This window comes from Lepidochelys kempii, chromosome 8 (genome assembly GCF_965140285.1).
Source record: "Lepidochelys kempii isolate rLepKem1 chromosome 8, rLepKem1.hap1, whole genome shotgun sequence".
Classification (NCBI taxonomy): Eukaryota; Metazoa; Chordata; order Testudines; family Cheloniidae; genus Lepidochelys; species Lepidochelys kempii.
In genome coordinates this window covers 46,705,225-46,730,056 of record NC_136387.1, presented here as the reverse complement: position 1 = coordinate 46,730,056, position 24,832 = coordinate 46,705,225, and the positions used below count along the sequence as shown (strand labels likewise).

General features: G+C 42.9%; 1 protein-coding gene across 4 annotated transcripts; it reads left to right on the top strand.

The window, feature by feature from the left end:
* The first annotated feature begins 4,398 nt into the window (after window positions 1–4,398).
* Window positions 4,399–19,882, top strand: GORAB (golgin, RAB6 interacting). 4 transcript variants are annotated; one of them, XM_073356360.2, is made up of 5 exons: window positions 4,399–4,678; window positions 6,818–7,166; window positions 12,705–12,806; window positions 14,605–14,745; window positions 18,054–19,882. In XM_073356360.2, exons 1-5 carry the CDS (start codon window positions 4,615–4,617, stop codon window positions 18,544–18,546), a joined length of 1,149 nt encoding a protein of 382 aa, XP_073212461.1. In that variant the 5' UTR covers window positions 4,399–4,614; the 3' UTR covers window positions 18,547–19,882. The 4 variants fall into 4 exon arrangements, with proteins under 4 accessions (XP_073212461.1, XP_073212462.1, XP_073212464.1 ...); XM_073356361.2 differs by lacking the exon at window positions 14,605–14,745 and having other exon boundaries at window positions 4,400–4,678; XM_073356363.2 differs by lacking the exon at window positions 18,054–19,882 and having other exon boundaries at window positions 4,411–4,678; window positions 14,605–14,749.
* Window positions 19,883–24,832: the final 4,950 nt, after the last annotated feature.

Sequence of the window (24,832 nt, the reverse complement as noted above, 5' to 3'; positions counted from 1 at the left end):
ATCTGGTCTATTTCTTGTTCTGACCCACTCCATCTATCCTTTACATCTTTGGCTGGCAGTAGACAAAAAAGGCGCGAAATGATTGTCTGCCCTTGCTTTCACGGGGGGAGGGAGGGTGGGAACGGGGTCCTGACGATATGTACCCAGAACCACCCGCGACAATGTTTTAGCCCCATCAGGCATTGGGATATCAACCCAGAATTCCAATGGGCAGCGGAGACTGCGGGAACTGTGGGATAGCTACCCACAGTGCAACGCTCCGGAAGTCGACGCTTGCCTCGGTACTGTGGAAGCGCTCCGCCGAGTTAATGCACTTAATGCACTTAGAGCATTTTCTGTGGGGACACACACACTCGAATATATAAAACCGATTTAAAAAAAACCGACTTCTATAAATTCGACCTAATTTCGTAGTGTAGACATACCCTAAGATAGAAATAGCGAATCTACAGCGCCAGGTCATTTGCAAGCCAGAAAGGACTGATGGCCTCCAGTTTTATAAGTCTGGTGTTTGTAAATGTGCAATTAAATGACTTCACTAGGTCATAATTATTATTGGAGAAAGCTGGCCAAAGAGACTGGTAATTAAACCATAGACTGATGGAAACTGTTAAATAGGGGAGCTTAACTGTTAAATAGGGGAGATACTTTTCTATAAAACACATAGGAGTTTTATGACTGGAATATCCACTGCAATAAAGAGAATATGGTGCTTCATTTTTGTATGTAATATTAAAACTTGGAAGCAATTTGGACCCCCAAAGTTGGAGAGCATTTGATTCTGCCCCCATTTGGATTCCTTCTTTGCTCCGAGATGTCTACAAGAAGAACTCATCCCCCCTTCCTTTCCTCCCCCACCGAAGATCACACAGGGAACATCACAAAACCTCATTGTTATCAGTGCTGATAGCACTACGATAATCATCATGCACACCTTACCCTTCTCCATCGTTAGACATCAGTACAGTCGCCATTCCATACCAAACCTGAAACCAGACTGCTGAGGGACGGTTCTTGCCCTTTTGGGACTGTAGAGCCAGCTTTTACAGACTCATTTAATTACTGCCAGAGAGTGGAAATGCAAGCCCTTTCGTCCTCTCACTGAGTGGGACCAGTATATATGGGATGAGTTAGTCATGCAGAAGCTGTTAAAGTGTTTCCAAGATAAATCTTAGAATTATACATGGTCATCTAGTTATGAATTCTCTCTCCGAGGGCTTGGACATGGCAAAACTTCAGAGCCTAGCTAATCCTTTACAGACTGGGAAACTATGGAAGGGGGAGGGATGCAGTTAGACACTGCAAATGCCCCCCTTTATTGAAAATGATGTATTACTTAAGCCTCAAGCCTGTTGGCCATCTCAGCTAAGCCTGACCACTCCTGCCTCTGCAGTCCCTTCTGCCTTTTTTATTACTGGAAGTAAACTTGATTGTTTGGACCTGTAGTATATGTAAATTAGATACAGGAATTGTGTGCAGATGGACAAAATACTTGCACTCTGTAAGGCTGTCTTTGTTGAGATATAAAAGTATATTATTATTTGTCTTTTTCCTTTGTCTTTATTTGTAAATATATATATCTGTATTCCCAAACAAAATGTTGGAATACAATTAAGGCAGAGTACACATCAGTAATTTACGGTAAAATACATTACAGAGATGTTATAATTATCCCAAACCCAACAGTATAAACACAGGAAATTCACAGTTAAGATGAAACTTAAAAGAAATCCAAATTTGTTGAGGTCTAGAAAAGCAGTTGCGGGGCACGAAAACGTATTATATGTTATGGATATGGAAGTGTGTGTGTGTAAAAGTAATATATAGGCACAAGCAACCTTCATTCTGGCATTTCCTAACTTTTGAGTGCTTGACTTTGCAACCATAATGATGTTCTTTTAACACAGGTTTTTGTATGTAATTTCCTAGATTTTTAAAAAAGCAAACAGAAAAAACAGAAATTCCATCATGTGACTTCATATTGACACCTTCGTGGGTCATCAGCGCAGTTGGAACCTTTAGATCCACTGTACAGATCTTGGCTACTTGAGCTAATGGAGTAACTGGTAGCAATAGTAAGTTGTCATCCTTTATGGGGACCAGCACTAGAGGGGGATGAGATAGTTTGCCAGTAGGTTTCACAGACATATGCTGACAGCAGAGGAATGGTGAGACTCAGGAATCTTGGGTTCCATTGAAGGCTCTGGAGGGGGGTGTGCTCTAGTGGGGACAGAGTCTTCTGTTTCCCCCAAACTTGAATTTTTCTGTGCTGTCCCCTTCCTGTCCTCTCCTCCACACCCCTGGCTATTCGTCCCAGTCCCATCCTCTTCACCTTGTCAGTCTCAGTTTCCACTCCTTAGGTTTCTCATCCGCGTTCCAGTCTTCTTGCCCAGAAAATCTTAGACTCCCCCTCTGGTTTCACCATCCTAGTCTCAGTCTCCCCACTTGTTCCCTGTCTCAGTCTTTTTGCCCAGCCATTCCCAGTTCCCCCACTCCTTTCCAGCTCCTAGTCCCATCTCCTTGCCCAGCCACTACCAGTTACCCCTTTCTGACTCTTCATCCTATCTGTCTTTTCACCCTACATCCCCAGCCCCTTCTGTGGCTCCTTGTGCAATCTTAGTATCCACCACGCTGCCCCCAGCTCCTTGTCTCAGTCTCTCTGCCTCTCCCATCCCAGTTCTTCTGCTGTACCCTGATTCCTTGTGAGATCAGCTTCCCAACCCCTCACCCTCCTTCCACCCACCCCACTGGTCCCAGTCTCCCCTGGCTGCTCATATTCTCTGTCTCTCCACTCCAACTGAGTCCCAGTCCTCATCATTTTTCTCCCTGGCTCCAGTCCCAGTCTCCTTGCCATCCAATTCCAATCTCTTCTACCTTCCCTCCCAGCTCCTGGTGTCCTTACCGAGCCACGCCCAGTCTCACACTCCACTCCAAATTCCAGCTACCCTTTTCCTCCCACAAGCCTCCAGTCCCAGTCTGTCCCTGCCAGGCTCCTTGTCCCACTCTACACCCCCTCCACACCCCACCAGATCTGGCTTTTGTCCCCTCTGCACATGATTCAGGAAGCTTCCTCCTCCTTGCTGCCTGGACATCAGCAGTGATGAGGGTGGGGATGTTGAGAGCACAGGAGAGACAGAAGGCTCTCTGCTCACAGATTCCTTGCCCAGCCCTGGACCTGGCACAGCTTGGAGCATCCAGGAATTGCACTTGCAGAGAAAGTCTTGCTTAGCCCTCAGCAGATGGAATCTTTGGGGAAATAAGCTGTGAAGCTCTAGCAAGTCATGACTGAGTTTAAGTGAACTGCAATTTTTCAAAGGCCTGGTTATTTGGCCAAATTTGGATTGCTTTTCCCCAGCCAAATATTCACTCATGCAGTCAATCATAAACTTCTAGCTCTGTTGCCTGGGTAGTCAAATTCTTAGGCCTGGTCTACACTAGAAAATGCGGTCAGATTAACAACATCAGTCAAGAGTGTGAAAAATCCACACCCCTGAGCAGCATAGTTAAGCCAACCTACATTCCTGTGGAGACAGCACTAAGGGCTAGTCTACACTGGCAACGTTAAAGCGCCGCTTTGGCAACGCTTTAACGTGGCTTGTGTAGTCACGGCAGAGCGCTGGGAGAAAGCTCTCCCAGCACTCTAAAAAACCCAGTCCACGAGGGGCATAGCTCCCAGTGCTGGTGCACCGTCTACACTGGCACTTTACAGTGCTGAAACTTGCTGTGCTCAGGGGTGTGTTTTTTTCAGACCCCTGAGAAAGTTGCAGTGCTCTAAAGTGCCAGTGTAGACAAGCCCGAAGTTGATGGAAGAATTCTTCTGCCAGCCTAGCTACCACCTCTAGGGGAAGTGGATTATCTGATCCCTGTCACTGGAGTAGGTGGCGTCTACACTGAAGGGCTCCAGCAATGCAGCTGTGCCAATGTAGCATTTCAAGTGTAGACAAGCCCTTACATCTGCCACGACCTTGTCTCCTGACCACTGCCGTGAACTGTTATTGTACAGGTAGAAATGATCCGGTAGCGGGGGTGGCAGGAGCTAAATTAGTCCATTCTTACTGGCTGTCCCCATTCAGGTGAGCGCTGGAGGATGCCTTGCAGCATTTGGAGGGCTCCAGAGGGGGTGTGCTCTGTTACGGCCTCGTTTGCTGCTTTCTCGGTGGCGCAGCGCCCCATGGGCGGAGGGGAGGAGACGCCAGCCTGGCTCCTGGCCCAGCAGTGGCACCCTGAAGGCACAGAGAAGGGAAGGAATCTGGGCTCGGCCCCTTACCCCTGGGCCTGGAGAGCAAGGGACGATCTACGACAGGATGGGAGGCGGGAGCCACATGCCGCGCCCCGGTCTGCCAGGCTCCTCCCCCTCAGATCTCCCGGCCCAGCAGCCACCTTCCCCTGGAAGCCCCGCCCTCTTCCCCATGGTAACGCGCTAGGACCCCGCCGGGCTGCCGTGGGGTGCCTGCTCTCAGTGATCGATACGCCTCCCTGGCGTAACAGGCTGTGGGGAAGCGGCCGGCGGAGCTCGGGGCAGCTCCGGGCGCGGGGTCCTGCCGAGGCCTGAACGTGGCAGCGGAAGGAGGAAGCGCCGGCCGCGAGCGCCGCCACCTCCCGGCATGAGGCGCTATGGCGGGGGGCTGGGCCGGCTTCTCCGAGCAGGAGCTGCGGAGGCTGCGGGGGCCGCACGCAGGTACCGGCCGGGGCGAGCGGGGGCCGGGTATCCCTGCCCCGGAAGCTGGGGGGAGGCACTTGCTGGTTCCCCGGGGCAGCTGCTCGGAGCCTGGCGTTGCCCCCCGCTGGGCGCGGAGCTGGGGTCGGGGCCCCGTCCGAGACCGGCCTCTCCTGGGACCTTGGGTCTGGCCCGAGCTCGCGGGGCGGGGCGGGGCGGGGGCGGGGCGGGGCAGCCGGAGCCCTGGGCCTGCCCGCGGCTAGCTCGACCGGGTGCTGACAGTCGCGGGGCTGGAGCCGGGCCCGCCTGGAGGGATCGGTCTCTCCTGGCCCTGGGCACGAGCGGGGTCTGTGGCGATGCCCAGCCCTGGAGGGGTCTTGGCCAGCTCGCTCCGGAGGGGAAAGGCCCCTTTCGACCCCGAGCCCGGGAGGGTCGGTAACCGCTGGGACAGTGTCCCCAGGAGGCCGGTGGCTTTGCGCGCCGTGGCCAGTTTTAAATCAAGCGATTCTGTTGTCCTGAGCTTGGAACAGGGCTTAGCTTGGGGACGTGCTGCGGGCTGCGTTAGGCAGGGGCTCGGTGCGGGGGAGCGCAGTGGTTCCTTCCGGCCTTCGAATGTGTGAATCTCTAGCTGGTTTCTTACATGTATGTGGTGAAAGAGATTCTCCCTCTCTCCTCCTTCCCTTCTCTCATCTCATAGCTTTTACGACTACAAGGCACCATTATGATCATGTAGTCCAGGGGTTCTCAAACTGGGAGTCGTGAGGTTTGAATTGTCGCCCGGTGCATGGGTGGCAGTCTGAGCCAGCCCAGCTCCGCCCCATTCTGCCTCCAGCACCTCCAAAGGAAGGGCATCAAAATTGAAGTTTGCCCAGAGCACCGTTTTCCCTGAGGCTGGCTTTGGGACTGAGACAACATTAGAGGGCTTGATTGTTCAGCAGCTGAAGAGCTGCATTAAACCACAGAACAATCAGAACACTGGGATAGGCAAAAAAAAGTAATTCATAATTTAACAGTCAAGCACACAGGTGGGGTGGTGCTGGCGGGGGGCTTGTGCGGGCTATAGGCACCCCAAACTTTGCATTAGCCACCCTTCCCAGCGCAAAGGTCAAGCGTTACACAGAGGTAAGGGTGGCATTGTATTGCATTGTTACCTTTAGTTCTGCACTGCTGCTGGTGGTGATGCTGCCTTCAGAGCTGGGCACCCAGCCAGCAGCTGCTGCTCTCCAGCCACCCAGCTCTGAAGGCAGCACCTGCTGCCGGCAGCACCGCAGAATTAAGGGCGTCAATGAGGCGTGAGTAAGTTTGCTGTGAAAAGTGATATTTGTATGTATGTTAATAATACTTTTCACAGCTTCCCGGCTAGCTAGCTAGGAAGTTTGCCCTAGTAAATCTGCTGTGAAAGGTGATATTAACAAACATACAAATATAACTTCCCAGCAGACTTAGCACCAGTGCCACTCTTACTTCTGTGCTGCACCTGGTGGCGGCGCGGCTTTCAAAGCTGGGCAGCTCTGAAAGCAGTGCTGCTGCCAGCAGCAGCGCAGAAGTGAGGGTGGCACTGGGGCACTAAAATCTGCCCCGAAAAGTGATATTGACAAAGTTGCTTCATGCCTCTCCCCCCAGTATTAAACAGTGACTATTTAAAAAAATAACATTTTTGCTTATAACAATAATTTGATAAAAATGTGTTACTTTTTCTCACTGCTTTTAAATTAAAACTAAGTTCATTTTAAACAGTAGGGTTATATATTTAGCGTTTAAAATAGTGTTATAAATTAAAAACATATTTTTATATTTAAGGGGGGGTCTGCTCTTAGAAGCTTGCTGAGCGAAAGGGATCACCAATACAAAAGGTTTGAGAACCACTGATCTAGTCTGACCAACTGCATTGTCCAGTTGCATCCAGTGATTCCTGCATCCAGCCCAACAACTTGTGGTTGAACCAGAACATGCCTTTTGGAAAGACCTGAAAGCTTGATTGAAAGATTTCAAGTGATGGAGAATTTGCCACAGTTTTGAGTAATCCAGGAATTCTATCCACCATCCAAGCTCCTGTATTTCACTGAAATAATCTGAACCTCTAGTATTAATACTATAGCAGCAAAACACTTTTACGTGCCTCTCTTAAAAGGGTTCTGTTTTTATTTTTACTATAAACAGATACTTCTGAATCTTCTGATCAGCAGCGTCGACCCTTGTCTGTAAATAAGAGCCGTCAGCAGTTGCAACGAGAAAAAGCTCTTCAGCACCAATGTCAGAAACTGGGACTGCAGGATGGAGCAGCCTCGGTACCTCCAGAACAGCTGCTTTCTGTACCAAAACACAAGCCCTGTCTTCCTCAGCAGCCTCTGCCACTGCCTCCTCCATCCGCAATGGAGGATCAAAGGCAACATGACACCAGAGATCAACAGAATGCACAGGGACTTGAAAATCCTTGTAATGACAATGAAAAACACCAGGACCTCCCTGTAAAGATGGATTTCAAACTGGAGAAAAAGAGAGTGGAATTGTTAGTAAGTCTGTAAAATCAAGGGATTGGTTTTATTCCTTACTAATTCATCATTTTGTTGTACAATAAACTGAAACTTAATATTAAACTGTACTGCATTTTAGAATAAGAAGTCTTCTCCTTTGCTTCTTTCCTGCTGATCCTTTACTTGCTACCCTTTGTTCAGTTATAGCTCATGTAGAACAGAGTCCTGCAATCTTAAGGGCTAGTCTACACTGGCAACATTAAAGTGCTGCTGCAGCAGCCCTTTAACGTGGCTTGTGTAGTCATGGCAGAGCGCTGGGAGAGAGTTCTCCTACCGCTCTAAAAAAAAAAGCCACCTCCACGAGGGGCACGGCTCCCAGCACTGGGAATGCGGCTCCCAGCGCTGGTGCACTGTCTACACTTGCGCTTTACAGCGCTGAAACTTGTTGCACTCAGGGGTGTGTTTTTTCACTGAGCGAGAAAGTTGCAGCGCTGTAAAGTGCCAATGTAGACAAGCACTAATTTGTGCAGATAGGAGTCCCGTTGTCTTCAGTAGACTCGGTGCAGGCCAGATTGCAGGATTAAGGACCTAAATTGTGAGGCGTCCAGGTCATGGGACTGTTGGGTGTTTTTTTTTAGATTGTCTTTGAAGGGTTAAGCACATCTCTGTATACTACAGAAATAAACCAGAATCAACAAAGCTCGCATTTGGAAATGCATCTTTTTGTTTCTGTGTAACTTTTGCCCCTTTCAATAAATTGCTCTCCTGGTTTTCAGAACTTTCTATGGGCCCTCTTTTGATTTGGTGTGGGGAAGGATTTCGGTTGTTTAGTCTCCCCCCCCCCCCCCTTGGCTAAATTATGGCTGGCTAAATTATAGCCAGCTAACACAGCTTTAGATGTGGTAGACTCATCTTGATGGGGTTTTTCAATTGTGTTGAGCTAACATGATTGGAAAAAAAACTATCCTTTTTACATCAAGAGAAGGCCGTGAAGTTAACTAGCTATGGGGTTCTCAAACTGAGGGTCGGGACCCCTCGGGGTCATGAGGTTATTACATGGGGGGTTGCGAGCTGTCAGCCTCCACCACAAACCCCGCATTTCTTCCATCATTTATAATGGTGTTAAATTAAAACCACATTTTTATATATTTATAGGGGGGGGGGTGTCACACTCAGAGGCTTGCTATGTGAAAGGGGTCACGAGTACAAAGTTTGAGAACCACTGAACTAGCTATACACTGGTGTTGTCTTACTTGCTGACTCAGTCTCTGCCTCCTCTGTAATTACTCCTTGTTACTCTACGGTGCGGGGAGGGGGTGCGCCAGAGACATTTTTTCACTTGTGGTGTTTATCTTGAGCTGTGTTTCTCGCCAAACTACTGAATTACCTGTTCTTTTAAAAGTTGATCTTAAACCCTTCCTGTTCACTTCAGTGTAGTGTCTCAAATCCATCCCAAATGTCCCTTTCCTACCTAACCACTCCTAATCTTCTGTTCTCTGCTTACTGTAACTAATAGAGCTGATCAAATAACTTATTGGATGAATTTCACAATTTTTTTCAATAAATTAAGCCAGTATTTCTCTCTCTTCACCCAGTTTGTAGAGCTGGGTGAATAAATATTTGACTGCGTAGAAATTCCTGATATCAGCATAGTTTTCATGATTTCCTCATTCTAGTAATTAGACTGCCAGACTGGATACTTGTTGTAACTATTTTGCCCTTGTTTGTCTGAAGTTAATTCTGGGTACCCAGAGTAATAAGATCTTAGGCTCCAAAGTTGTTATAGTTAATGCTAAAAAGTATTGGAAACAGATAAAACATCATGTTTTAGGGTTTGAGTTGATCTTTAACAATTAGGAGTTGGATGAGAGTATCACAGGGATCAAATTACCCCATAGGGGCCTAGAGTGGGGCTTTTTCCACCCTCCTCTGAACCGTCTGGACAGTAATTGCCATACTTGATCAGACGCATGCCCCATCTAGTCCACTATTCCATGTTGCTGTAAGCAGCTATGTGCAGTTTTAGTCAGGAAGTTCTCCTTCTCGCTGCTGTGGTACAGCACTGCATAAATGGCCAGGTTCTTTACGTGTATTTATTTTTCCTTTGTGTAAAAGACTGGATATTTGGCACAGCCTGTATTAAGGTGATTTTTGTTTCACATTTTAAAGTTTATTTTCCTGCATGCCTCCATACGCTCTGTTTCTTTTTCCATCAGCGAGAGTCCCAGTACTCAGTAGAATGTTCATTCTTCCACTATCTGTATGCATTTTGTAATGCTCCATGGCATGTATTCATTTAAAAAGTAAGCGCATACTTCAGCAAAGCCATGGACAGGGTGGATTTGATTTAAATCACTAGTCAGGAAGACTCTATTTAGTCCATGGATTTCTACATAAAAGTGCATTCTCGTTAGCTGTTATAACCTTAATACATGTTCTTCACAACTCAGAGATAGATGCAGGTTTCATTTTTAGAAGGTACACTCTATACAGTTTTAAACAGTGATTTATTTTTAAAACTTTTCAGATTAGTTTTACAGCTATATCAGAAAATGAATGATTGTTTGGTTATTTTATTTACCAAAGGTAATTGAAGCAGGTATTTATGAAGTCGTTGGGAGGTGAACTATCTCCAATTCAACAGGTTAATCATTAATATTTGGAGGATTTTCTTGCCAGGCTGTATAAGGAGGAGAACATCACCAGACAGACATTTAAATTGTTTTATTTAACTAAAACAACAACTTTAAGTATTCTGGATTTTTTTCAACAGCAAACATGTAATATTTTAACAGAAACAAGCATATGAATTTTTTAATTTAGTTAAACATTCAAGTTTTTTAAAATCAGGTTTGTTTTTGTTAAAATTGCTTTTAACTAAAATAATTAAATGAAATATTTAAAAAAAAACCAAAATTAAATCACCTATGTCAGCCAGGGCAACATGAGAAACTTAAAATATTGGCTTCTGCAGCTAACTCGGTCGTCTTCACCTTCATTTTCCTGTTTGTTCATAATCTGGAAAAGAAAAACAAGCTTTCCTGCTTTTTCAGGTCCCAAACAGTTTCTCAGTTTGGAATGAATTAGTCCAAAGGAAGAAAATATTCTTTCTACACTGGCAGAAGAAGCTACTGCTGTAAAAAGTGAGATTTATCACTTCAACAGTCTCTGAATCCAAGTGCTTAAGTGACTTCCACCAGTTCACTGGTGTGACTTTTTTTAAAACCTCATCAGCAAACATATATTTCTCTAATGGTTCTTATTTCAAACTGGGTCTCTTTTACGGCCTGCTGCCATTATAGGTTTTCCCTTCTAGTGAGAGAATGGTATGGTAGATCTCAAATCAATGAAGGCTACACTCAGAAAGACCTCAAGATTTCTGGAATATGCTGCTCAAACAGTTTCACTTCTGTTTCTACTACCTGTCCCTCCCTTCTCACATTTATTTCCAGACTTTTCCTTGTTCAGATGTATTCCGCCCTCAACACTCTTCTATTCAATGAACTCTTTGAAACTTTGCACTTTTAGAGAGAGGTAAGAGATTGACTCTGTGTGCGCAAATTTGCAGAGGGACTGTAGGGTTGAGGTCTGTTATTTCTCACCTCTAATTTAAAAACATTTTTTGTTGTTAACAAAAGCATGTTACCTCTGGAGACACAAATCCACAGTTTGACAACTGCAAAACTAAGCATCTCTGATTGTATCTTCTAGACTGAGCACTGAATCCCATTGGGTAGATAGAAAGATTAACCTAAATAATCTATACAGAATCCTGTGGAACCCCATAAAATTGGGTCCCTAATCCATGAACTATTGGAACTCATTTACAAAACTTTTCTTAAAGATTACATGCATATATTGTCTCATAGTATAGAATTAGAATTTATAATCCCTATTCCATGATGAGATATCTTTGAGCTGTAATGTATCTTAATTAAAACTATCTTTAGGTAGGTTTTTTGAGGAAAAAACCTTTTTCAAAAAAATCTGATTTTTTTTTTTTTATCTTTTTAAAAAAATCATTGATTTTTATCCACCCTGGCCATGGACAGTGCTATTTCTGACTGATAGGGCCAAACTATCCCACTCAGCACACGCTATAGCTAATCTGTTGGTTGCTGCCCAGCAGCCACCAGTGCAGCCCCAGCTACTATGTATATTCCATTGGAACATTCCCACTTCAAATAACATCACCGTGTTCTAGCATCACAATGGTTTGAAAAAATTTCTTCCTTCTCTTTAGCTATCAAGTAACTTCTGATGTTTTATTCTGGGGTGGATTGATTTACATCACAGCAATTTAAATCACCAAGTGGAAATCCTCAATTTCAATCATCAACTTTAATCAACGTTTTCATTTGTACTTCAGTTATTTTCTCAATAAAGGTGCATTCTCGATGGTTGATATAACCATTAAAACATGTTGATTTACAACTAAATAGAACCTTTACACGCTAGTTTGGTACATCTCTTTGCTACCTAGGAGCATATACTGTACCTGTATATATTTAGACAATTGTATAGCTTACTATTTTCAGATTCTTATTAACTGTATCTTCTTTGTATGTTAGAAAATGGTGAATGATATGTTGCGCATTTACTAGATAATTAACTTTTTGCTCATGATTTGTGTCAAGCTGCATTGGGGGGGGTAACTGGAATTTAATTAAACACACAAAACCGCATATAAAATTTTTATTAAACAAAATAACATGGAATGTTTTGGATACATAAACTTCTCTGATCAAAACATGTTTCACATTTACAACTAAATTATAATACGTTCAGGCCTTAACCTATTTTATATTAAATTCAGATTTAATTTTTAAAAAGGTTTGTTTGTAAAAAGAAAACCTTACTATAATTTAAATAAAATCAGACACCCAATTTAAATACAAAAATAGTTTTTTAAATTAAAAAACAATCATTTTTATCCTCCATTGTATTCCTTGCTCATGGAAGAGCAGACATATTACGCATTAAATTATGGGGAGAGGATTGTTACTGAGATCCCTTTGAAAAGGTGATGGATGAAACCACCACAACAACTAACATAATGTGACTTAGGTAGGGAAAAATGGCTTTTGGCCACCAACAGCCACATCCAAAGACTGGCATTCATCTAATCCAATTAGGATGAATTTCTATAATACCATAAAACATTTCTCTGCCCAGGATTTTAGAGATAGGATGGGGTGTGTATGATTTCTAGTGAAAATCACCGTTTGTGAACAGTATATGCTCATTTTAGTTAAAAACATGGAATTCTAATGTAGAAAAGAACTAACCCCACATTCTTTGTTCATAAGAAACCCTGGTTTGTTTGGATTTTTTTTTTTTTTTTTAAAGAGCAAATGTGTTGAGTATCTCCTGAAGCTAATAACCCTTCTTCCTGGTCAGTCTTCCTTCCTAATTCCCACAGAACCAAGGTGTTGAGCTGTCCTTGGATTCTTGGAAACCCTTAATGGGTACTCTAACAAACTAAACACAAGGACAAGGAGTATGACTGCTGTTTTGGGTGGGGAGGAAAGAAATGAACTCTCGTTTAACCCTGTTGCTTTGTCAATGCCCAGGCAGGAGAAATCTCGTTGGGAGGTTCTCCAGCAGGAACAGCGGCTGATGGAAGAGAAGAATAAACGCAAGAAGGCGCTCCTGGCCAAAGCTATTGCTGAAAGGTGATGAGGGCATTCTGCATTCTAATTCCATACCTAGGGAAGGGGGGTGTTTATTGTCTATGATAAGTTACTAAGTTTTAGCAAATCCATCTTGTCCCGCTTTCCTCTGCACTAACGGCTTTTTTTGTGCAAATCAGCAACAGTACACGATACTCACATTTTATTCCAAATTGTGTGGTGACTACGAAGCTTTTTTTATGTGGATTGCATTTCTGAAGATGCAGCTTCTTCTGCAGACTGATAATTCCTGTTACAACTTTGCAGAGTGAATCTGATGTTCTTGAACAGATCAGTGACTGAGCATTTCATATGGTGGTTTGTGTACAGTGAGTAGAGCAGGGGACAGGGAGTCAGGACTCCTGGGTTCTAGTCCTAGCTCTGCCAGTGACTTGTTATGAGACATTTAGGAAGTTACTTAGTCTGTTTGTTCCCTCGCCTATAAAATGGGAATATTATCTTTTTCTCAGAAGTCTGGAGAGACTTAATTCATTAAGGTGTGTAGTTTAAAGTGCTTTGAGATTCTCTGATGAAAGGATCTCTGTTAAAAACATCTTAATATTAATGAAAAATGCAGCAAGTTGAGTCTGATAGAAGAGGACAACTAGCTGTGCTAAGTTCAGACTGAATACACACTGTGATAGAAAAGTGTTGGTATTAAGTGAGAGACCTTTAATGCTAAGTCAAGAGGGAGTGTAGAGATGAACGAAGCAGCAGTGACTAATAGGTTTCAGAGTATAGGACTAGAAAATACAAGAATTGGGTGAGTGAAATAGAGAAGACTAGAAGATATAGTTGATGGGGCTAATATGTAGTTTGGAAAAAGTGGATGAGCTAAAAGCGCTTATTAGTCTGCTGGCACAAGGGTGAAAGATAGGGCTGGGTTGACATTTAGTTGTGGGAATATCAGGATAAGTCTCTGTTACCGTTGAACGCAAAGGAATTGATAATATAAGGGGCATTTGGAGGTGGTATGTATCTGGACATAGGTGGTGTGAAAAAAGTATTGGTTACAGGACCAGTTGCTGCTAGAATTGGTGAATTGATTAAAAAGGTGACAGTGGTTTGCTAATGCTGGTCAGTCAGAAGACTGGAGATTTTAAGATACCTATGGCTATTTTATGGAATATCAAATCTGTGTTTGACAAGCGTGGTGCACGAATCCGATGGGTGGGGGTAGCGTGGCCTAGTATGAGATCTCATTGAAAATGAGCTGAAGTGCTTGGATCTGAACATGCTTCCTGTAGATTGTTTTAGTTCTTGAAAACTTACAAATGTAATAAACAGAGTTGAAAGAGATTATTTAGGGCTTGATTGAAATCTTTCATATTTGATGTGAATCTTTCCATTGACTTCATTGGGCTTTGGATCAGGCCTATAGAGAGTAATCCTACAAAATGGAAATAACCACGTTAGGTGACCCAGTCCCTTTTTGGCTCCTGCTATCTGGGATTCTTTGAGAGGGGAAAGTTGCAGGACAATGTGCCCTTTTCCTTTCTAGCAGTTTCCTGTGTTCTTACGCTTAAAGTTACTTAATTTCAGAGAGTGAATTTTCCAAGTGAAGGAATACAATCCATTTTGGGCACTTTTGATTGCAGTCATTACATAATTTTGTTTGACTGTTAATAGCAGGCACTTTAGATCCCCATAGATATGGGAAGAGAAATCAAGAGTCTTAAACTATGAAAGAGAAACCTTTGAGCAACTACTAATGAGCTGATGAGGCTGTAATTGAAACACAACATGTCTCTTGTGTAGGATGCTTCTAAAGAGAGAGAAAATTTGCGTCGTGTTTTTTCAGATCCAAAAGAACTCAGGCTGAAACAGTGAAACTAAAGCGGATCCAAAAAGAGCTGCAGGCTCTGGATGACATGGTGTCTGCTGACATTGGAATCTTAAGGAACCGAATTGATCAGGCCAGCATGGACTATTCGTTTGCTCGGTAAGCGATTAACAGACAGCAGCGAGTGCTCTTGGGAAAATGTGTAAGAACATAATGGCCATACTGGGTCAGACCAAAGGTCCATCCAGCCCAGTATCCTGTCTACCGACAGTGGTCAATGCCAGGTGCCCCAGAGGGAGTGAACCTAACAGGTAATGATCAAGTGATCTCTCTCCTGCCATCCGTCTCCACTCTCTGACAAACAGAGGCTAGGGACACCATTCCTCACCCATCCTGGCTAATAGTCATTAATGGACAACCTCCATGAATTTATCTAGTTCTCTTTTAAACCCTGTTATAGTCCTAGCCTTCACAACCTCCTCAGGCAAGGAGTTCCACAGGTTGACTGTGCTCTGTGTGAAGAAGAACTTCCTTTTATTTGTTTTAAACCTGCTGTCCATTAATTTCATTTGGTGGCCCCTTGTTCTTATATTATGGGAATAAGTAAATAACTTTTCCTTATTCACTTTCTCCACACCACTCATGATTTTATATACCTCTATCATATCCCCCCTTAGTCTCCTCTTTTCCAAGCTGAAAAGTCCTAGCCTCTTTAATCTCTCCTCATATGGGACCCGTTCCAAAGCCCTAATTGTTATAGTTGCCCTTCTCTGCAGTTTCCTTTTACTGAAGAAAGGCTGAGGGGAGTCATGTCACTTTAGTCATGTGCATTAAAAAAGACAATGCCAGGTGTATTTTAATAAGTTTTACTATACAGTGGTTTCTCTTAAGATCACAATGGCCTAAACAGAAGCTTGCAACTGATTGAAAAGTTTCCTGACGGAAAACTTTACTTGCCATCTTCCCCCCCTTTCATCGTACATACGTGCTGGACCATTATGGTAGGGTTGCACATAAGCACTACTGTGTTACAGGGTTTCATTGCTGGCTTTTTTTCCTGGGAAAAGAGCAGTTTTTAAAAAAGAACCAAACACATGTAATGTATTACATCAACTCTGTAAACAAAAGTCCTGAGTCAGGAAAGCACCCTAATTCAGGACAGCACTTAAATTCCATTGAAATCTGTGGGACTTGCATGCTTGCCTAAAGCTAAGTATGTACGTAAGTGCTTTCTTAAATTGGGACCAAATGTAGGTCAGTTTCAGACTTCAAGGTTTTCAATGTCTCTTTCCATCATCTGAGGTTTTTTTATTACTATTATTATTACTACTACTACAAGGGAGTGCAACTCTGATTCCCTTTTGCAGCATCCTTCAGCATGCAAAATTAATCTGAGTGCCTCATTAGTATAGGGTAAACCGCAACATGAGTATGTAAATATAAGCATGTTTATACAGGCATTTAATAAAATGGAAATGTTTGGTTGTGGTTTTTAGTTCACTATCCAACGTGTAGACATTGTAGTTTTCCTTGTGATTTTTGCTGTGCATTGACCACAGGCCAATAAACATGATTAGCTTTTAAATGAATACCAGTGGTATCTAAGAACTGAGGATAGCTATCGACTATTATCATTTAAAATGGCAGAGACTGGCTGACCTTATGTAGTTCCACTATTTTAGGATATTCTTTAAAAATCTCAGTTTCAGATCTATGCCAGAGAAGACTTTTCAGTGCCAGTGTGTTTGTAGGATTTGCTCAGAGAGATTTCAGAAATCATGAAACATTTAGACATGTTATCATAAAACATTACACCCATTTGAACTCTGCATTTTAAATTCTCAGTGGTAGGAAAAAATCATACAGAATGTTTACAGGAAACTGTATTTAGGTAACAAAGATGGGAAAAGGAAGGTTAGTAAGGAAAGAAGGCAAAGCTTTAAAAATATGCCTAATGAGTTTGCTGTGTTTTGTATAATCAGTTTTTCATGGTTTGGAAAGTAGAGTTACACATGGATTTTCAGTGTTGTAGAATATACCACCCACCATTAAAAGCTTTCATTTACCTAACAAGCAATGTCTTTCTGAGCAATTATTGAAGTTTTGCCTTATATTTTAAGGCTAAATGCCAAATTAGTTTAACCTGCCAAGAAGTGCAATATTTATAGTCCTAATTGCATAGTTGGACATCTGACTGTTACAAAATGGAATATTTATAAATATTCCAATGCAAAAAAACTATGTGAATGCAGGTTTAGTTTTAGTTGGACAGATGTTTCCACAGTAAGCTTAATTTTGTTTCTTACATGTATGCTTCGTGTCTGAGTCCTTCATTACATAGTCTCTGTGGCTCATTATGTGATCGCTGTGACTCCTTTGTGACAGAAAGAGCAGTGGGTATTTTAGGGGCCCTGTGGACATGGCTTTGTCATTGACTGCCAGGGATAGAGCTCCAGCTGGGGGCAGAATCCTGCAGTTATTTCTTACTGGAATATACTCTGAAAGAATTCCTGTTCCATTTTGTTCTGCTTCCTCAAACAAAAGGACCACTGTGTCCCTCTATTGCTTGGTAGTGAGACACCTGAATATGGCTTTATGAAGCAGCTCTTTGTTTTTACAGGCACCTTTGTGATACTATATTGGTGGATGCTCTCTGTCACAAGGTGCAGTACGGCTGTGCGTATGATCCACAGCCTGCCTCCCTCCCCTCTCAGCCAGCCTGTGGTATCCTTCTGCTAGTTAAGTCCTTCCACTGTTATGTTGCCCCATAAAATCTTTGTAATTGTTGCTTTACATTAGAAAGTTTGTCATGTCAGAATGTAGGAACTGCTAAGTGTTCATGCTGATGATACAATTATTTCTACACTGGTGGCTCTGCAAAAGCTGTGATCGTTGTATAGTGTCGTGTGCTGTGCCCATCTGGACTGCTAGTGACATAGGTGTATGTTTCTTTGAATGGGCAGGAAAGTACACTTCTAGAAAAGACTGAAGTAGCAACGTAACTACTTCATTAATTACATAGAAATTATATCTGTTGGATTGTTGATCTGTTTAACAATAAAATGAACATGAATCGCTTTGGTATCTTTCTGAATAGTTAATTTTCCATTGGAATATATGGAGCAGTTACTAGTGGTGATTTCTTTCAGCATGCTGGAGATGAATCTCATACAAAAATCAACAAAATTGTTTGCCACCTGTGTATTTCAGGCAAGGGAATTTACTCCTAGAATGCAGCAGCAGTAGAAACTAACGGAGTGGACTTTCTTCTGTTGGCACATTCTCCTTTCCGTCCTTTGCTTTATAATTGTTGAGCAATGTTGCTGTGTGCTATTAAATAGCTGGCATTGTCCTCTCCAGAGGAGAATGCCTTTCAGTGACAGATCAAGTATTCATCCATGTGTGTAACTTGTAAAGCACTTTGGGATTCTTCTGAATGAATAACACCCAAAAAATTATTTTTGCAGGAAGCGATATGATAAGGCAGAGTCAGAGTACATAGCAGCAAAGCTAGATTTCCAACAGAAGACTGAGATCAAGGAACGTCTCACAGAGCATCTATGCACTATCATACAGCAGAATGAGCTCCGTAAAGCCAAGAAGCTGGAAGAGTTAATGAAGCAGCTGGAAGTGGAGGCAGATGAAGAAAATCTGGAACTTGAGATTGAGGTGGAGCAGATGCTGCAGCTCCAGGAGGCAGAAGCAGGGAGACAGGCTTCCCAGTCTCGGAATCTGTCTCGGACTGCTGAGGAAAATGCAGCTCCACGTGCTACAGTGGAGGAGAATGAACATGCTGGTGCTGCTTCTGAACAGTTAGCGGAGCAGCCTGGAAATTCCTGTAGCAAGTCACTTTCAAATATGGGTAGCCAAAATCAATCAGTAAACACTACTCGGGATGAAACCCTAGCTCGCTCTGATACATTACTATTGTATGCAGATAGGGTAGCATCTGATGGATGATATACTTGATTTACTGCATGCTATAGGTTACCCCAAGGCTTCTCCAGTGTCAGTAACACATCCCTCTTACATTGCCTCTATTTTTAATTTGATTAAAATAATCAATTTTTAGTGACCTGTCAGAATCTTCCATTCTGGGTCACCTGTCTGTCCTGTTTTGTATTTTTAGGTCCATTCATCCCCAGATTTGCTCACTATTTATGGAGCTTTCTGAGAGTGGGGCTTGCTAGAAAGGAGTACTAAGAAGTGGGCAGCAATGTTTGTCTGTAGGCTGGGCTTGTGTGAGACTGAAGATTCCCAGCTAACTATTGCCGACATCAAACCAAGAAAGGGAGGTGCTTGTTTTCTTGAGAGGGTGTCATAAAAGATTAGGTTTGATTACCGAGGTGTTCTTTTCCTCATGCACGGTGATAGGACATTTCCAATCTGTCCACAAATTTCCTTTGCAAATTTCTTTTAATTGTGTAAAACCTGGCTAGGTTTCAGAGATATGGATATGGGAGCTGATACTTTATTCTGTAGAGAATTATAAACAGATTTAGATTTGTATGTTGCTATAAAGACCAAGTTGGCTGTAATATTTCCTATTTATAACGGGTGTCTATTTTTTACAAATTATTGTAAAAAATTTGCAATATCTGGTCTTTGGAGTCTGATTTGTGAAATTACAGCATCAAATGTGTTACAAAAGTATCAATATATGGTAGAAAGGAGGTGGTTATAGCCAAAAACCGTACACTAGAGATCTGTCTAGTATTGAGGCAAATGCGATTACAAATATTTGTCTCATTTTCAGTAACATCATAGCTGCCTTAAATCTGAGAAATCAAACTGGTGTAGATAAAATAATGAATAACCCCAAAAGTAAATGGGAACTAAGCCTTTCCATACATTATGTAATGTTCAGTAAATTAAAGTTAACAATTTCCTTGTCCTAAGGGTGGGTGTATATAACCCCAGTAGAACCTTGTTAATTTGCCCAATTATTGTTTTCAAAAGGATTTTAAAAAAATCATTCCACATGGGGAAAGACAAAGGAATACAATTTTGGTTTTGTGATGACCTCTTGGAGTGGGGTGGTTTGCAGAGGGGCTGTGATGCAACCATGAACCAGACAGCAATTTTCATATCTTCTCTGCTACACAGTCTGCAGCTTTCTTTCACTATGGACATTTTAACTGTTTCTCTTATACTGAATGTTTGTATGTCACAGTTTGACAATCACCGGAGTGACCCCACCAAACGCGATTATGAGGGTTCAATTATCTATTCAGTCTTTGAAAACCATCACACTTTATTCACAATTTTTATTGTAAAAATAAATTAATGTATCTTCTATGTGGCTTGTTTACTTTCAGTTATAGTATTTGGTGTTCAAGAGACAGGACATGAGTAGGTTCTGAATAATCATGTAGCAATCTTGAACGATATACCCTTTGACAGCCTTCCTCTATATGCAACCAGCACCCCAAAGGTAGTGCTTCCAAACAAAAAAGTGTGTAAAATAGCCTTGGAGAGCTGTATCCCATAACATGGAACTCCAGCTAACTGCAAGCTGGAGGTGCTGTAGGAAACATCTTCGTCACAGTGGCTGCAGTGAGCATCTTCTGGGGGAAACAGTCTCAAGAGAAGTTCTCCCACACACATTCCACAGTTACTGTCTGTCTGGTGGATGGTTTATAAAACTGGAAATTCAAAACCCACCTTTGTTATATTAGATATGAAATATTGTATACGGGGCACTGCATGGCAACACAGTACTATGGGAATCCTATTACTTTCCTGGACAGAGCGTAGAGATCCACCTATGTTCTCCAGAATTAGGATTGGACACATTCATTCATGCTGCAATTATGAATTGGCTTGTGACTGTGGCTGATGGTGACAGCTGACAAAACTGGAGACCAGCAAGCTCAATAAAAGCATTTGGCAGGTGCTTGGAAAAGGATATAGTGCTTAACTCAACACCCAGGCCTGCTGTCCCAAACCCTTGGGCTATATTATACATTTTGCTACTTCAACTGCAGAAAGGCCCTGGCTGGAGCACTGACAGGTAGTTGAAATAGCGAGAGAGGGACAAGCCACAAGTTTTAGTTAAGGTTGTACCTCTGGTCACATAGTGTGAATGTTATGGGCAGAAACTAATTTTAAATCTGACCGCTGCTGCTTCTACAATAGCTTGACTTTTCTAGCAGTGACATCTCAGCCCTGACTTGACCCGGAGAGTTTGGAGGGGGAAAAAAGTTTAAATGTGTCCCCAAAATTGCTTAATCCTGCTGATCGGCTCCCAGCTTCAATGTGAATTGATCCTCATCCAATCAGGGAGCAGAAACAACAGCATCTCCCTGAAATTATCTAATTGCACAATGGTAATAATGAATAACAAATGCCCACAGTGAACACACAGTGTGAGCATCTGATAGGCAGAAATGTGTCTGTGAAATGATCATCCAATAATTGCAACAAAGTGAACACTTCAAAACAGAAACTGTGGGCAAGATGTATCAATTTAGCAGATTTTCAAGAGTAGCTAAGAGATCTAAAGCACAAGTCCTATTAAAAAGAAAAGGAGGATTTGTGGCACCTTAGAGACTAACCAATTTATTTGAGCATAAGCTTTCGTGAGCTACAGCTCACTTCATCGGAGTGAAGCTCACGAAAGCTTGTGCTCAAATAAATTGGTTAGTCTCTAAGGTGCCACAAGTACTCCTTTTCTTTTTGTGAGTACAGACTACTAACATGGCTGCTGCACTGAAACCTGTCCTATTAAAAGACATTCCTTGGCATGAACAATCTTATATCCAGCTGAAACATCTGAAAAACAGCGCCCACAAAGCAACCCAAACATAATGCTGAGGACTTTTACTGTGTCAGAGAGTAGAGTGTTCTGAATCAGCAGTGCCAATTTCTGTAATATGGGGGTTTTCTTTGCTGGTCCCTCCCTTCCCCCCCATCTAACTTCTGACCAAGTCTAGCTCTGTTTAGCTTCTGAGATTGCAAACTGAAGTTGTCTGGCTAGAAGCCATCAGGAGATATTAAATGCAAATGGATAACATTTGATCATTTTTCTCTGCAGGAAAGAGTTAAATTTATTTTTTCTCTTGCTTGCAAAGCTCTTCTCTGACAAGTGATATAAAACACTACAATTGTGTCATTTCCACTTCAGCCTGACACAGCTTGAGTAAGTTCACAAATATTTTGATGGGTGCCAGTCTGACAGTTTTTAATTCTCCCCATGCAGGAATTAAGCAGTCCAATCATAACAATATGTATGTTGGTCAGAAGTGCCAAGAGATTGTTTGGGGGAACTAAAGAGTTTTCTCCTCAAAGGAAATAGAACAATTGAAATCAAGCAAAAGCTACTCTTAGCTTCATAGTTAGAGTCCTACCAAATTCAGGGTCCATACTGGTCAATTTTACAGCCATAGGATTTGAAAATTAGTCAATTTCATGTTTTCAGATGATGTGTTGTAACCATGAGGGTCCTGACTCAAAAGGTGGTCATGGGGGTGTTGCAAAGCTGTTGTAGGGGGAGTTGTGGATTGCCACCCTCACTTCTCTGCTGGGCTCTGAAGGCAGCAGCCCTGGAGCTTCCTTCAGCCACAGGAGGTTCCTGGAGATGGAGGTGGCTCTGATCTCCCCCATGCTGCTAGGAGCGCTGCAGTTGGAGACTCCTAACTGCTAGTTCCAGCTGGACTGGGGAGGGACAGGACTTGCTCTTCTGCATGGCTGTGACTGGGGGGAGATCAGACCCACCTCTGGGTACCTACCTTGACTGCAGAATGTTGCCGGAGGTGGAAGTGGGTCTGATCTCCCCCGTGCTGCTGGGAGCACACCAACCAAGGGAGGTATTTGGAGGTGGGTCTGATTTCCTCCCAAGTGCTGCCGTGCAAGGGAAGAGTCCTGACCCTCCCCAGCCCGGAGGGCACTAGCAGCTGGAGCCGGGGGCACAGTAGGAGCCCAAAGCTGGGGTGCCCCCAGCCCTGCCCCTGTCCTCCCCTCCCGTAACTAGATTTCATAGGGTAGGTCTGATTTCATGGTCCGAGACACATTTTTCACAGTTGTGAATTTGGTAGGGACCTATTCATAGTATTTAATACATTTCATAGCATTCAGTCTACTCCATTGTGGAGTGAACTGATGAGCATTATGAGTGTTATAGCATGGTAGTAGTAGAATGGATTTCTTCAGAATTCTGAAGTTTTTGTGGGTAGATTAGTAATGGATGTGCTGATTTCTCAATCACGGTGTTGTGTAAAGGTCTGCCTTTGGGAGTTCAACCCAGGATTGAGCACATCTTAGTGAAAGATGGGGGGAGGGTAGCAATTTACAATATCTTAGGGTTTTATTTAATATTTCATCCCAAAGCACTTTACAGCCAAATATCACTTGACCTATTTGTGATGCTGGCAGACCACGTGCCAGCTCATACCAAGGTCCCAGGGTCTCAACTGGACATGGACAAATGCATAGCTGGAACCAGTCTGGCTCCCCTGTGTGTTTGTATTGTTAAAATAGTTATTAGAGTTATAACAATGTGTTTAGATTTTATGAAATGCTTGTAAGTTGCTGCATGCATTAATCTCACCTAGAACATCTGTATCTCATGTTGTCAGGTAATATGAGTGTTTATACCTGTAAATCACCAGACAGGAAAGAAGCATTAATGAGTGTGAAATACTAGTTTCCAACAGGAAGTGTTATCTCCTGCCTAACGAAAAAGGCCCATCAACACCGAACGAATGATTGTGGAACATCAGAGGACAAAAGGCTAATGCAGTCCAAGGATGCATCAGGCGAGGTATTTCCAGTAGAGACAGGGAAGTGTTAATACCATTATACAAGGCATTGGTGAGACCTCATCTGGAATACTGTGTGCAGTTCTGGTCTCCCATGTTTGAAAAAGATTAAGTCAAACTGGAACAGGTGCAGAGAAGGGCTACTAGGATGATCAGAGGAATGGAAAACCTACCTTATGAGAGGAGACTCAAAGAGCTTGGCTTGTTTAGCCAAACCAAAAGAAGGCTGAGGGGAGATGTGATTGTTCTGTATAAATACATCAGAGGGACAAACACCAGGGAGGGAGAGGAGTTATTTAAGTGCCAAGAACACAAGAACTAATGGCTATTGTCAAGGTTCCTCCCCCACTCTGAACTCTAGGGTACAGATGTGGGGACCTGCATGAAAACCTCCTAAGCTTACTTTTACCAGCTTAGGTTAAAACTTCCCCAAGGTACAAATTAATTTTACCTTTTGTCCTTGGAATAATCACTGCCACCACCAAACTCTAACTGGGTTTACTGGGAAATGTAGTTTGGACACGTCTTTCCCCCCAAAATCCTCCCAACCCTTGCACCCCACTTCCTGGGAAAGGTTTGGTAAAAAATCCTCACCAATTTGCATAGGTGACCTCACAGACCCAAACCCTTGGATCTGAGAACAATGAAAAATCATTCAGTTTTCTTACAAGAAGACTTTTAATAGAAATAGAAGTAAATAGGAGTAAAGGAATCACCCCTGTAAAATCAGGATGGTAGGTACCTTACAGGGTAATTAGATTCAAAACATAGAGAATCCCTCTAGGCAATACCTTAAATTACAAAAAAGACACACAGACAGAAATAGTCATTCTATTCAGCACAATTCTTTTCTCAGCCATTTAAAGAAATCATAATCTAACGCATACCTAGTTAGATTACTTACTAAAAGTTCTAAGACTCCATTCCTGTTCTATCCCCGGCAAAGCAGCATACCGACAGACACAGACCCTTTGTTTCTCTCCCTCCTCCCAGCTTTTGAAAGTATCTTGCCTCCTCATTGGTCATTTTGGTCAGGTGCCAGCGAGGTTACCTTTAGCTTCTTAACCCTTTACAGGTGAGAGGATTTTTCCTCTGGGCAGGAGGGATTTTAAAGGGGTTTCCCCTTCCCTTTACATTTATGACAGCTATAAACTAGCCATCAACAAGTTTAGGCTTGAAATTGGGTGAAAGTTTCTAACCCTCAGAGGAGTGAAGTTCTGGAACAGCCTTCCAAGGGGAGCAGTGGGAGCAAAAACTCTATCTGGCTTCAAGACTTAACTTGATAAGTTTATGGAGGGGATGTTGTGATGGGACTGCCTACGATGGCATGTGGCCTGTTGGTGACTGCCAGTAAGAAAAATGCCAAATTGCTGGAGACAGGACACTAGATGGGGCGGGCTCTGAGTTACTACAGAGAATTCTTTCCCAGATAGCCCACGTGCTCAGGGGCTAACTGATCACTATATTTGGGGCCAGGAAGGAATTTT

Bases quoted from the DNA above. Each gene is read 5' to 3' on its own strand.
- GORAB (XM_073356360.2), top strand. From the start codon at position 4,615: ATGGCGGGGGGCTGGGCCGGCTTCTCCGAGCAGGAGCTGCGGAGGCTG. The intron at 4,679-6,817 runs GTACCGGCCGGG...TACTATAAACAG, and splicing joins GCTGCGGGGGCCGCACGCAG to ATACTTCTGAATCTTCTGAT. The intron at 14,746-18,053 runs GTAAGCGATTAA...TTATTTTTGCAG, and splicing joins ATGGACTATTCGTTTGCTCG to GAAGCGATATGATAAGGCAG.